The sequence below is a fragment of the Carcharodon carcharias genome, chromosome 17 (assembly GCF_017639515.1).
Source record: "Carcharodon carcharias isolate sCarCar2 chromosome 17, sCarCar2.pri, whole genome shotgun sequence".
Classification (NCBI taxonomy): domain Eukaryota; kingdom Metazoa; phylum Chordata; class Chondrichthyes; order Lamniformes; family Lamnidae; genus Carcharodon; species Carcharodon carcharias.
Genome location: NC_054483.1, coordinates 56,453,093 through 56,467,076, shown reverse-complemented (window position 1 = coordinate 56,467,076; position 13,984 = coordinate 56,453,093). Strand labels below are relative to the sequence as shown.

Below are 13,984 nucleotides of genomic sequence, written 5' to 3'. Positions count from 1 at the left end.
AGCTTTGGCCGTCCTACTGGCCATCTGCCTCTGGCTAACTCACGGTAACAAAAGCCCTTGGTTATTGCGACTATCTTCCATCTTGTGGACATGTCTGAGCCAATGAAGCTGCCTTTGTTTAACGTGTGCAAACAAGCTTGAGAACTCTGCCTTTGTGAGGCATTTAATTCCAGGATTTATGAAACAGATTGCTTAGCTCCCTTATGCAAAGAATACAGGGTTGTACCATACAACCTGAGTTCTTCCTTGGTTTGGCTTGTCAGATTTTCAAATGGTGAAATCACGGTGCTTTTTATTGATGATTTACCTGTCATCAAAATGCCCATGACTAATCTAGCTCATGTTCTGGAATTATTTAAAGTATGGGAAAATATGTTTTTAAGTTTAAATGTTATCGGTAGTAGCTCTACTCAGGTTACATTTTGAAAAAGATATCATTTTTCTGTCTTGATTTTCCAAACTAAAAATAGAGAAATTATAAGATGGATGGCAGAAATAGGATGCTTTTATTACTGCAAAGGAAGTTGAAAAGAGGACTGGTTTTCCTGCTTCAGTGCAGCCGCTACCAGTTTGCATCTGGTGTGTGCTAGACAAAATCCCAGAGAGCTCGTTTCTGGCAATTTCCAGCATTCAATTCATTTACACAATTTTCTTAAACTCCCTGAATAGCTTTGTCCTTAAATGTGGCGGTGTGTAGCTGTATAGAATGGTTCCTAGTTCTGTCGAAGGGTCATGAGGACTCGAAACGTCAACTCTTTTCTTCTCCGCCGATGCTGCCAGACCTGCTGAGTTTTTCCAGGTAATTCTGTTTTTGTTTTGGATTTCCAGCATCCGCAGTTTTTTGTTTTTATATATATATGTATAGGATGGGGGTATGGTCAAAAATTCTTTCAACCTTCAAAACATTTAAAAAAATGAATTGTAAAGGATGGGGGACAAAGGTGACAGAAAGTATTAAGTGAAAGTAAACCCAAAACAGAGACATGGGGCAGAATTTTCTATCTGGCAGGTGAGTGGGCCCGACCCAATCTCTGGCAGGCGGGGAGCCGATCCCTGTTGGAGAAGTGGGCCCCGCCGCCGTTTTACGTGGGTGGGCCCAGCATGACGTCCGGTGGGAAGCACTATGCTTCCCCAAATGCAAGAGTGCGCTCTTTCACGCATGCGCAGGAAAGAGTGCACATCTCCCTGAGGCAAAGTGCTGTCTCAGGGAGATCACTGACACTTTTAAAAATATTAAAAATAAAAAAAAATAAAAATTCCCTATGTCCACCTCATGTGACAATGTCACATTATAACTTTATTAAAATTTTTGCAACACCGCATGAAACCTCATCCCGCCGCTGGATGAGGTTTCATGTTTTATCAATTTGCTGCCGGGGCTCCTGGCCTGCCGCCAACCTTAATGTTGGATGGGCAGCTCCTTTAATTGTTTAAATGACCCTGTCATTGGCCTCAATTGGCCATTGACAGGTTGGCGGGCGCGCAGCTTATTTTGCTATGCCCCCGCCTTCCTGAAAATTTAAATGGACCAGGATGACGTCAGGGGTTCCGCCCAATGTCACCACGCGTCATTTTACATGTCAGCAAGCTGGCCCTGCCCTCTACTTGCCAACGGCAAAATTCTGCCCATGGGGCTGAAGATTACGTGCTGCCGGTGGGTGTGTTTCCATGGGGGTGGGGGCATATAAAATAGGATGGGCGCCAATCTGACTAGCTTCCCACTCAGCCCGAGCTCACCCCCATAATGTGTGGGGGTGGCCGCCAAAATCGGCAGCCTACCCACCATATTCAAATGAATGATTAAGGGTCATTAAGGCTTGTTATCAGGATAATTGTTTTTCTTTATTCATTCATGGGATGTGGGTGTCACTGGCTAGGCCAGCATTCATTGCCCATCCCTAATTGCCCTTGAGAAGGTGGTGGTGAGCTGTCTTCTTGAACCGCTGCAGTCCATGTGGTGTAGGTACACCCACAGTGCTGGTAGGGAGGGAGTTCAAGGATTTTGACCAGCAACAGTGAAGGAAGGGCGATATATTTCCAAGTCAGGATGGTGAGTGGCTTGTAGGGAAACTTACAGGTGATGGTGTTCCCATGTGTCTGCTACCCTTGTCCTTCTGGATGGCAGTGGTTGTGGAATTGGGATTGGAAGGTGCTGTCTAAGGAGCCTTGGTGAGTTCCTGCAGTGCATCTTTAGATGGTACACACTGCTGCTACTGTGTGTTGGTGGTGGAGAGAGTGAATGTTTGTGGATGTGGTGCCAATCAAGTGGGTTGCTTTGTCCTGGACAGTGTCAAGCTTCTTGAGTGTTGTTGGAACTGCACTCATCCAGGCAAGCAGTGAGCATTCCATTGCACTTCTGACTTGTGCCTTGTAGATGGGACAGGCTTTTGGGAATCAGGAGGTGAGTTACTTGTCAGATGATTCCTAGCCTCTGAGCTGCTCTTGTAGCCACAGTATTTATATGGCTAGCCCGGTTCAATTTCTGGTCAATGGTAACCCCCAGGATGTTGATAGCGAGGGATTCAGCAATGGTAATGCTCTTGCGTGTCGAGGGCCGATGGTTAGATTTCCTCTTCTTGGAGATGGTCATTGCCTGGCAGTTGTGTGGCGCAAATATTACTTGCCACTTGTCAGCCCAAGCCCGGATCTTGCTGCATATGGACGTGGACTGCTTCAGTATCTAAAGAGTCATGAATGGTGCTGAACATTGTGTAATCATCAGCGAGTATCCCCACTTCTGACCTTATAATGGAAAGGAAGTCATTGATGAAACAGCTGAAGATGGTTGGGCTGATGACACTACCCTGAGGAACTCAGGCAGTGATGTCCTGAAATGACTGACCTCCAACAACCATGGCCATTTTCCTTTGTGCTAGGTAAGACTCCAACCAGCGGAGAGGTTTCCCCCTGATTCCCACTGACTCCAGTTTTGCTCGGGCTCCTTGATGCCACACTCGGTCAAATGCTGCCTTGATGTCAAGGGCAGTCAGTCTCACCTCAACTTGGGAGTTCAGCTCTTTTGTCCATTTTTGAATCAAGGTTGTAATGAGGTCAAGAGCTGAGTGACTCTGGCGTTCACAAACAGACAGTCAGTGATCAGGTTAATGTTAAGCAAGTGCCACTTGTTAGCACTGTTGATGAACTCTTCCATCACTTTACTGATGATTGAGAGTAGACTGATGGGTGGTAATTGGCTTGGCTGGATTTGTCCTGCTTTTTGTGTACAGGACATGCCTGTGCAATTTTCCACATTGCCGGCTAGATGTCAGTGTTATAGCTGCACTGGAACCACTTGTCTAGAGGAGCAGCAAGTTCTAGGAGTACAAGTCTTCAGTACTATGGCCGGAATATTGTCAGGGCTCATAGCCTTTGCTGTATCCAGTGCCTTCAGCCATCTTTTGCTATCCCGTGGAGTGAATCAAATTGGTTGAAGACTGGCACATGTGATGCTGGGAACCTCCGCAGGAGGCCGAGATGGATCATCCACTCGGCGCGTCTAGCTGAAGATTGTTGCAAATGCTTCAGCCTCATCTTTTGCACTGATATGCTGGGCTCCCCCATCATTGAGGATGAGGATCTTTGTGGAGCCTCCTCCTCCAGCGAGTTGTTTAATTATCCACCACCATTCATTACTGGATGTGGCAGGACTGCAGATCTTAGACCTGATCCATTGGTTGAGGGATATTTAGCTCTGTCTATCACATGCTGCTTGTGCTGTTTGGCAAGCAAATAGTCCTGAGTTGTAGCTCCACCAAGTTGACACCTCATTTTTAGGTATGTCTGGTGCTGCTCCTGGCATGTCCTCTTGCACTCTTCATTGAACCAGGGTTGATCCTCTGGCTTGGCAGTAATGGTAGAATGGGAGATATGCTGGGCCATGAGGTTACAGATTGTGATTGAGTACAATTCTGCTGCTGCTGATGGCCCACTGCGCCTCATGGATGCCCAGTCTTGAGTGGCTAGAACTGTCCTAAATCTATCCCATTTAGCACAGTGGTAGTGCCACACAACAGGATGGAATGTATCCTCAATTAGCAGACAGGACTTCATCTGCACAAGGACTGTGTAGTGGTCACTCCTACTGATACTGTCGTGCACAGATGCATCTGTGGCAGGCAGATTGATGAGGATGAAATCAAGTGTGTTTTTCCCTTTAGTTGGTTCCCTCGCCACCTGCCGCAGACCCAGTCTAGCAGCTATGTCCTTTAGAATTTGGACAGCTTGGTCTGTAGTCATGCTACCAAGCTACTCGTGATGATGGACATTGAGGTTTCCCACCTAGAGTACATTCTGCGCCCTTGCCACCCTGAGTGCTTCCTCCAAGTGGTGTTGAACATGGAGTAATGCTAATTTATCAGCTGAGGCGGGGGGGGGGGGGGGCGCGAGGGGTGAGATGCGGTACGTGGTAATCAGCAGGAGATTTCCTTGCCCATGTTTGACCTGTGCCATGAAGCTCCATGGGGGCCGGAGTGAATGCTGAACACTCCCAGGGCAACTCCCTTTCCAGTGTATACTACTGTGCCACCACCGCTGCTGGGTCTGTCTTGCCGATGGGACAGGAAATACCCAGGGATGGTGATAGTGGTATCTGGGACATTATCTTTTACGTATGATTCTGTGAGTATGACTATGTCAGGCTGTCGCTTGACCCTGATAATACGCTGCCTGCACCATAAAATGTTTGGCATGGACAGCAGAGCAGAAGCAGGAAGCCCGATTTTTAACTTAAATGTTCAAAGAGCGGGAAGGAAGTGGGGCATCACTTTTTGGGGGCTGCCCTTTGCTGATTGCGGGCAGCCCCCTAAGGTCGAACACCCCTTCCTTCCTACCAGCTTCTTCCCTTAAACCCACCCCCTCCCTCCACCCATCCCCCCCTGCACCCCACCACCTGCACTCTTCTCTCTAACCTACCCAAACCCTCCTGGCCCAAGACCCTGGACTTACCAGCTCCAACGATCTATGGGCCTTGATCTTCTCTTCCTTCTTCAGTACCAATCCAATTGGCTGGCAGCTCTAGAGGGCAGGACTTCTGCCCCTCATCCTACTCAGCTCTCATTATTTCACCTTATGGCTGCGAGGCAGGGCGGCATGGTGCATGCCGGCTCCACATGGACGTTGTTTCCGGGGGAGGAAGAGGGTGCTGCTGTGCCGTTCGTTCCTCCTCTCCCTTTCAGCCCTTGTAATAGCAGCTCTGGGCACGTGGTGGAGTGGTACAACACCTCATTCCTTCCTTGAGGCTTGGAGAAATGGAGGTGCTATTGCCCAAGATAGATGAAAGAAGCATTATCCAACATAGTAGTGGTGGTGTTTGATCAACACGAACAACAGGAGATGTAGAACCAGGTAACAGATGTAGCAGACAGTGGCACACTTCGAACCAGCAATAATATTATGGACAAGGTAAAGGCCCCAAGGTTTCATGGTACTCGCGCTACCTATCAACATGTTGCACATTTACAGCTCTACTCTTGCCAATCTATCACCTCACCTTTTAGCTTTTTTATATCATCATATGTATAACTGAATACCTTAGCAGGACCACAGAGAATCATACAACTGAAAAGCTTGACACACTCTTGTCTCCCAAGGGCTTCACACATCAAGCTATAATTATGACATGAATGGAGAGAAAAGTGTTGGCAGTGAGATAAAAGCAAAAAACTGCAGATGCTGGAAATCCAAAACAAAAATAAAAATACCTGGAAAAACTCAGCAGGTCTGGCAGCATCTGCGGAGTGGAACAAAGTTAACATTTCAAATCCGTGTGACTCTTCAACAGAACTAAGTAAAAATAGAAAAGAGGTGAAATATAAGCTGGCTTAAGGGGGGGGCGGGGTGGGACAGGTAGAGCTGGATAGAGGGCCAGTGATGGGTAGAGATTGCCAAAAGATGTCATAGACAAAAGGACAAAGAGGTTTGAAGGGTAGAAAGCAGGACAAGCAAGGTATAGATAGCCCTAGTGGGGGGTGGGGTGGAGGGAAGGGATCGAAAAATGCCCACATGTCCGTCCTTGGCCTGCTGCATTGTTCCAGTGAAGCTCAACGCAAACTGGAGGAACAGCATCTCATCTTCCGACCAGGCACTTTACAGCCTTCCGGACTGAATATTGAGTTCAACAATTTTAGATCATGAACTCTCCTCCATCCCCACCCCTTTCCGATCCCCCCTTTTTTTCCAACAATTTATGTAGATTTTTCTTCTCCCACCTATTTCCATTATTTTTAAATGTATTTCCATCCATTGTTTTATCTCTACCTTTTAGCCTATTTCGATCCCTTCCCTTCACCCCAAACCCACCCCCACTAGGGCTATCTGTACCTTGCTTGTCCTGCTTTCTACCCTTAAGTAGCATATTCCTTAGATAATATCATCACCTTCAACACCTCTTTGTCCTTTTGTCTATGACATCTTTTGGCTATCTCCACCTATCTGGCCCTCTGTCCAGCTCTACCTGTCCCACCGCAGCAACAACCCCCCCCCACCAAACCAGCTTATATTTCACCTCTTTTCTATTTTTACTTAGTTCTGTTGAACAGTCATACGGACTCGAAACATTAATTGTGTTCCTCTCTGCAGATGCTGCCAGACCTGCTGAGTTTTTCCAGGTATTTTTAATTTTGTTGGCAGTGAATCAGGCATGCTAATGTCTGTCCCCATTGTGCATTGTCATCAAATTTACTTAATGAGTCATATTGTTTACATTTCTAAGGTTATCTATTTCCTCTTACTTTTGAGTAATGGTAAAAACTTCCTGTGGATCTCCATTTTGAATGCGATAAGTGATTGGGTCTCTCTCACGATCAGTTGCCTAAAATATATAGAAAAAGAAGCATAGTTATAACATAACAATTAAAGTTAGCCAAGTACAATGTATCCATCTGAGGTTCTTGACATCTTTAAAATGGATTTTCTTGCACTTGCAGTAACTTCTTGCACGTTGCAGGCTCATGTTAATAGCTATGATGGTAAAGCTGTTTTAATTTCAATTGTAGAATATTGCAAATTATTGTCACACTTTTTCTTAAACAAGTAAAATGGTTAGGGGCTCCTGAGCGTAACTGATTGTGCGATTGAACACTGGAAGTTTCTATCATAGGGAACTGAGCCATCAATCTTTGAAAAAAGCACTTTACTTACTTGAACTGGAATAAGGAGAGTAATAGTATGTGCAAAGTCTGTGAGAAGAACCTGTTAAAGCACAGTTTAATATCGCCACAAAGGAATCGTACATATAAGAATTAAGCATTTATTCACCAATATTGTACAATTTAATTTGAGACCTCGACCAATGGGGTTAGAAGAATTGTCCTGGTTATTTCATTGGGTATGCAATTACAACCATCAAATCAAAAATCAGAGGCTGATTCTGGCAAGGAGCAGTATGAATACAGGCATGAATAAGAAAGTCATAGTTGCAATCCCTGATTTTCCACCCGATTAAGTGATTCGATGAAAATTCAGGGCTACAGGCTTGTGATTTTATGATCACATCTCCTTGCTGGGAATAACAGGTGAGGTGCTTCAGGGTTAAAGGCTGGTTACAGTTACTGAAAAGGGAAGTCACGCCCATCATCAGTGGCAGCCGCCATCAGCAATGCAAACCACGCTTTGTGAAAAGCTTAAAGGCTTGGTCATCCACTTTGGGTGGCTGTGCAGATAACACTGCCATAACACAGGCAGTCTGAGAAGCAGCCACTAATTGTGTCAAAGCTGGTCTCGACTTTCCTCTGCTTAGAAGCTGTACTAGATATAATTTCAGTACTAAAGTAAGAAAATATGAATGAAAATCTTGACACTAGTACACTGCCAATCCTGGGGAACTTACTATCTTCCTCTACTCTGCTTAGCTCCCTATGAATCCCCAAATTCTCAGCTGCACCATTAACATCTATGTGCAATAAGTGATTAACATGCAACACTCAATTTTCTTCCCAAAATGCAAGGAACCTGCACCCAAAAATTGATACCAATATCAGTAGAATTGTAGGCTGCTAGAGACAGTAACAAATCAGAAGTGTGTTTTAGTGACCGTTTTGATGAGCTAGGGTTTTATTTATCTGATTGTTGAGTTAAAAGTGCCAAGCTGAGGCATAGTTACTAGGATTTGCACCATAGTAATCCCTGAGTGTCCATTGCCCCACCTGCAAAATGCACGTGCCTCTGAGCTCTTCCTGTGTTTTGAGGAAGAGGATAATATGGATATGGAGGAAGTTTGGATGACAATTTGCATGATTAGGCAGCCATGACAGGGGTAGATTCACACAAATACACAGAAACCAAGGCCAGGATTTTCCCATCCCCGATCGGACGGGTATGGAAGTGGGACAGAAAACAAAATGGCCACTGAACAGCATGGCTGGAAATCCCACCTTCGTTTTGGCCCTCCATTTTCCCTTCCGGCCCGATTATAGGCCCCCACCACCCCTATCACCCTACCCAGCAGAAAAATCCAATCCTGTTGTGGTTACAGTTGAGTGATAGTGGCAGCATACAAAGAGCGAGACCAGGGGGACAATTTTCCCTACGTCGGGCGGGCCATGAGGTAGCGGGAGTGGGCGTGGACCTGATCGCCACCCGCAATTGGATCTGTGCACCATTTTACATGGGCAAGCCAATTAAGGCCCGCCCAGCGTAGTTCACGGGAGTGGGCAGGTGGTGGCGGCAGGCGCGCTTAGCCTGCAGGATCCAATGGCGACCCAGTGGCCTGTATAAATGAAGGCCTGGAAGCCTTAGAAAGGCTGCTCACAATGGCTGAGTGAAGAGCACATCAGAGGGGCAATGTGTGTGACGCAAGTCCGGAGCGTAGGCCATCGGGGCAGGTCAGGCCGAGGGTAAGCCATCGAGGCAGGCCAGGCTGGACGGTAGGCCATCACGGCAGGCCTGGCTGGAGGGTAGGCCATCATGGCAGGCCAGCTGGACAGTAGGCCAGTGGGGCAGGCCAGGCTGGAGGGTAGGTCACCGGGTCAGTGTGCCCCTCATTTTCCAATGAGTGCCTAGCTGCTCTCCTGGAGGTGGTGGTAACGCAGCGATTGGTCCTTCTTTCGAGGGACAGGAGGCAGAGGCCTCCCTACCTGACCAAATGTGCGTGGAAGGAGGCGGCTGAGATTGTTAGCTCCCATGATGTGATGCGACTCCAGTGCCGCAAAAGATTCAATGATCTCCTGTGCTTGGAAAGGGTGAGTACCATGTTGCCTCTAGTCCCTTAATGCAGCCATCACCCTTTCCCCCCAGCAACTCTGAGTACAGTAACGGCATTGAATCATTCACAGCATATATCCCTCGCTGGGTGTGACAGCAGAGATTGCCCATGCCCAGTTCATCCTGACAGGGTTGAGCTAGGTCTGCATCCGCAACATGTGTGACACTGGCACCCAGAGTATAGAATGAGGGCGAAAGTCAAGGATCTGCACCTCAGCATAGTGCTGGAACTGCAAAGTATGTCAAAGTCGGGGAACTAACATGGTGGGAGAGGAGCTTTCAGTTGGCAGGGCACCAATCCATCTACTGGTCTTTGTACTCCACGTGCTTGTGCCTCCTTGCTTAGCAACGTTACACCTTGTGGTGCCACCATGTGAAGGAGGCAGCATTTGGGCAAATGGGGGGTGGGGGTGGTCAGCCCTGGTTTCTTTGGGTGAGTGTGCAGCAGCTGCGGGATGATGAAGAACTGGAGCCCTGCAATGTCCCTCTCTGGCTGGCTTGGCAGGAATGAGATGGGAATTCAGGTGCAGGCTGGACTAATCAATAAACCTCTCTCCTTTTCAGGAGAAGATTGTGCACAATACTTCGGAATGAATGTGGACGGGCAGAGGCCAGGCCCAGTTGGCCATCCTAATGGCTTTCGAGCAGCAGACCATGGATCTGTTGAGGTGCCAAACCCCCAGGTCCACCGGTGGTGGTGAGGCTGGGATACCATGGGGAGTTATGTTTGGCGAGCATTCAGGTCACCATGTGTGTCCCAGAAGCCATGGCATTGCTGAATGCTCAGTGATTGAAGTTAGCAACATGGGTTGACCATTGATTATGGAAGGATGAGCGCCTAATGATCCGGGGGAGCAGCATGTAAGTTGACATTGTCTGCACTGTAACTAATCAAATGTCCTTTTTCTTCCTTTCAACATCATCAGAGCAGAGCCAGGAGGAGGAGACAGAGGGCCCATCTCTTGTCTCTGAAGCCCCAGAGCAAATCCACTCATCAGCATCACACCATCTCAGCCAGGCAGGCACCAGCACAGATATTAGCACCTTGGTGGGAATTAGATCTTCGGCTAGTGTCCCAGGAGATGACGGTGAGGACACTTCACACTTGCTTGAGGTGCGGGCAGAGACAGAGAGTGCCCAGGACGCCACAGTCAGAGAATTGCTGGGGACCAGGTACATGCTTGGTCGGTGGCTGATGATGTGCCTCTGGAGTTGTCCGTGAGGCAGCTAACGCTGGAAGTACAGTTGGATATGCGGGATGATCTGGCGGAGATACATGAGGCTGTGCGTGGCATGCTGCCCGTGCTGGAGGAGTTCACGTGGAGCATCACCAATGCAATGAGGTTCATACCCAAGTGCCATGCCTCCTTCATGAAGACAGTGGTGACTCTCGTGGAGAGGCTTCTCCAGAAGAACAATCAGGGCCTCCTGGGGTTGTGCTCAGACCTGCAAGCCCTCACAGCGGCATTAACCTCAGCTGGTCAGTGCCAGTGTGGGAGATGGCTTGGGCACCAAATATCCCAGCTCAGTGCCCATACATCTACAGTGAGCAGGGAAGTCTGAAGCGACCCCATGTTGATGCAGCAGCTGCCTGGCGTCTCTGCGGGCTCCTCTCAGGGCGCTCTGGATGAGGGCAGCTGCTCCACCCCTCTGCCAGTGACTGTGGCATCCGATGAAGCTGCGGCGACTGTGGAGAAGCCAGCTGTGGAACTGGCTGCTCCCTCCCAGGCAGGGCCATCAAATGCTCTGCAGGCCAGAGGACGTCTGCCAAGGTCATCGAAGCCAACAGAACAGCACAGTGAGCAGGCTGTCTCAGATGCCAGTGCCAATGAGGAGACAGCACCTAAACATAAGTGTACAATTAAGTCACCTTAGGCACACCATAGGTTTTTCACTGGTACTTTTATGTTGGCTCATAGTACTCTGTGGAAGACTTGATGTGATGTCTAACACCGTTTTTGTTTTGCTTTATGAAGTTACATTTGTTAACTCAATAAATTTTGAGATGTTGCCATGCCTCAGGGTGATTCCTTACTTCTGCATGTGGGCGGGAAGCAATGATGTTATGAGTGAGTTCTTTGACATTGAGCTTTATTGACAAGGTTAATGTTAGTATCCAGGCTAATTTAGCACTCAGGTATTGAGTGTAGCCTGCAGCCCTGGCTTGTGTTGAAAGTCCATCTGTGGTGCGTTAGCTGAAGGTTCTTTGGATTAAAGTCTCCAGGGTGTCCCTGCCTACCTGGAGTATGCCCGGGTCAGCGTCTACTCCCTCAGCGTTCTCCTGTACGTGCTCATCCTCCGATTCACTGCTGGATTCATCGTGTGCATCCGGAGCAGCTGCATCTATGTCTTCCTCATTCACTACGTTGTCCCTTTCCAGCGCCAGGTTGTGGAGAATGCAGCATGCAACCACTATCAGTGACACATGATCTGGGGGCTATTGCAGTGCGCCCCCAGAGCAGTCCAGGCATCTGAAGCACATCTTGAGAAGACCGATGGTTCTCTCCACCACAGCCCTTGTGGTGCCCTGGCTCCTATTGTACCACTGCTCAGTTTCTGTTCTTGGATGGTGAAGAGGCATCATGAGCCATCTTCTGAGGGGATAGCCCTGGTCACCCAGCAGCCATCCATCCAGCCGATCCAGAGCACTGAAGAACCTCAGCACCTGGGAGTGTCTGAGGATGTAGGCATCATAGGAGCTGCCTGGGTACCTTGCACAGACTTGTAGAATCAGCATCCTGTGATCACACAATATCTGCACGTTCATGGAGTGGAAGCCCTTCCTGTTGACGAAGGCACCAGGTTCACCTGCTGGCACCTTGATGGCCACATGTGTACAGGCTATAGCACCCTGGACACGGAGGAAGCCAGCAATGGCCGCGAAGCCTATGGCTCACTCTGTCTGGCTGGCATCGTCCCAGAGGTAGTGGATGAAAGTCAATGCATGCCTGAATAGAGCGTCTCAGCTGCTTGACACAAGTGTGGACAGCTGATTGGGAGACTCTGCAGATATCACCCACTGACCCCTGGAAAGAGCCAGAGGCATAGAAATTGAGGGCAGCTGTCACCTTTACAGCCACTGGCATGGGGTGTCCACCCACACAGGAGAGATCTCAGGCCCAATCAGCTGACAGACGGATGAGACTGTCTCCTTTGGGAGACAGAGCCTCCTTTGGCACTGGACCTCAGATATATTGAGATAGCTGCTTTGCTGTCTGTTTACCATGGCAACAGGGTAGTAGTGTCTTCTGTGGCCCCTTCCACCTTGAACTTCCTCTTGGCCCTGTGCCCCGTGCGCTTGTGCCTATTCTCGCAAAGGTGGCTCTCCTGGAGGCTGAACATGCATCTCTGGCCTCCTCCCCCTTCTGGCCCCCCCCTTCCTCCTCAGAGGAGCTGCCTCCAGTGGAGAGCACAACTCCCATTCCCAGGCTAAGGGAAGGCTCCCTGGGAGGGTCAGGAACCATTTGTCAAGGTCCACATTGGTAACAATGACATAGGTAGGACTAAGAGATTCTGCTAATGGAGCATGAGCAGCTGGGAGCTAAATTAAAAGGCAGAACCACAATGATAATAATATCTGGGTTATTACTTGAGCCACAAGCAAATTGGCATAGGGTAAATAAGATCAGAGAATTGATTGTGTAGTGGAAAGAATGATGTGGAAGAAATGGGATTTGATTCATGAGGCACTGGCACCAGTAATGGGAAAGAGGGAGATGTACTGTGGGGATGGTCTTCACCTGAAACCCTCTGAGAAAAGAGTCCTGGTGAATTGTATAACCAGGACTCTGGAGAGGGATTTAAACTAAATAATGTGTGTATGTGGGGGAGTGGGGTGGGGGGAGGCATTGTGGGGTGGGGGTGGTTAGTCATATGAAGGGAGATTTGGATTGTTAAAGGAAAAAGACAAGGCAATAGTGAAGGGTAGCAATATGGGTAATGATAAGCAAACTGTAACAGGAAGGGACAGATCATACAAACATAAGAATACACAAGCAAATGAGGCCAGAGTAGGGAAACTTGGTTTAAAAAAAAGACAGAATTAAGATCTCCTTATCTGAATTTATGCAGCATTGGTAACCAGAATGATGAACTGATAGCACAAATAGAAATAAATGAGTATATGATAGCCATTACAGAAACCTGGGGCAGAATCTTCTGTCCACTGGGCGGGTGGGGAGCCGATCCCCGCCAGAGAAGCGGGCCCCGCCGCCATTTTAAGTGTGTGGGCCAATTAAGGCCTGCCCAGCGTGACCTCCGGCGGGAAGCGCTATGCGCTTCTTGTGCGGGTGGGGGGAGGGGAATCCCCAAATGCGAGAGTCCGCTCTTCACGCATGCGCACGAAAGAGCGCACATCTCCCTGAGGCTAAGTGCTGCCTCAGGGAGATCGCTTACACTTGTATAAAATTAAAAATAGAAAAATAAAAAAATCCTTAACATATCCCCCTCATGTGACAATGTCACACGTGATGGGACATATTAATAAATTTCACTCAAACTTTATTAAAGTTTTTTAAACCCTACATGAAACTTCATCCCTGAGGTTTCATGTTTTTTCAGAAGCCCACCTTGGCTCCTCGCCTGCCCGCCAACCTTAAGGCTGGATGGGCAGGTTCTTTAATTATTTTAATTATCCTGTCAATGGCCTCAATTGGCCATTGACAGGTTGGAGGGCAGACAGCTAATTTGGCCCTGCCTTCCTGAAAATTTAAATGGGGCAGGATGATGTTGGGGGTTCCCCCCATCGTCATCCCGCCTCAGTTTGCACTTCGGCGCGCGGGCCCCA

General features: G+C 48.3%; 1 protein-coding gene across 1 annotated transcript in view; it reads right to left on the bottom strand.

The window, feature by feature from the left end:
- The window catches only part of pcdh15b (protocadherin-related 15b), a 1,048,074-nt gene that overhangs the window by 434,889 nt on the left and 599,201 nt on the right, over nt 1-13,984 (bottom strand). The window contains exon 18 of the mRNA XM_041210329.1: nt 6,729-6,808. Within this exon, the coding sequence (XP_041066263.1) occupies nt 6,729-6,808 (80 nt within the window). The remainder of the gene's footprint in view (nt 1-6,728; nt 6,809-13,984) is intronic.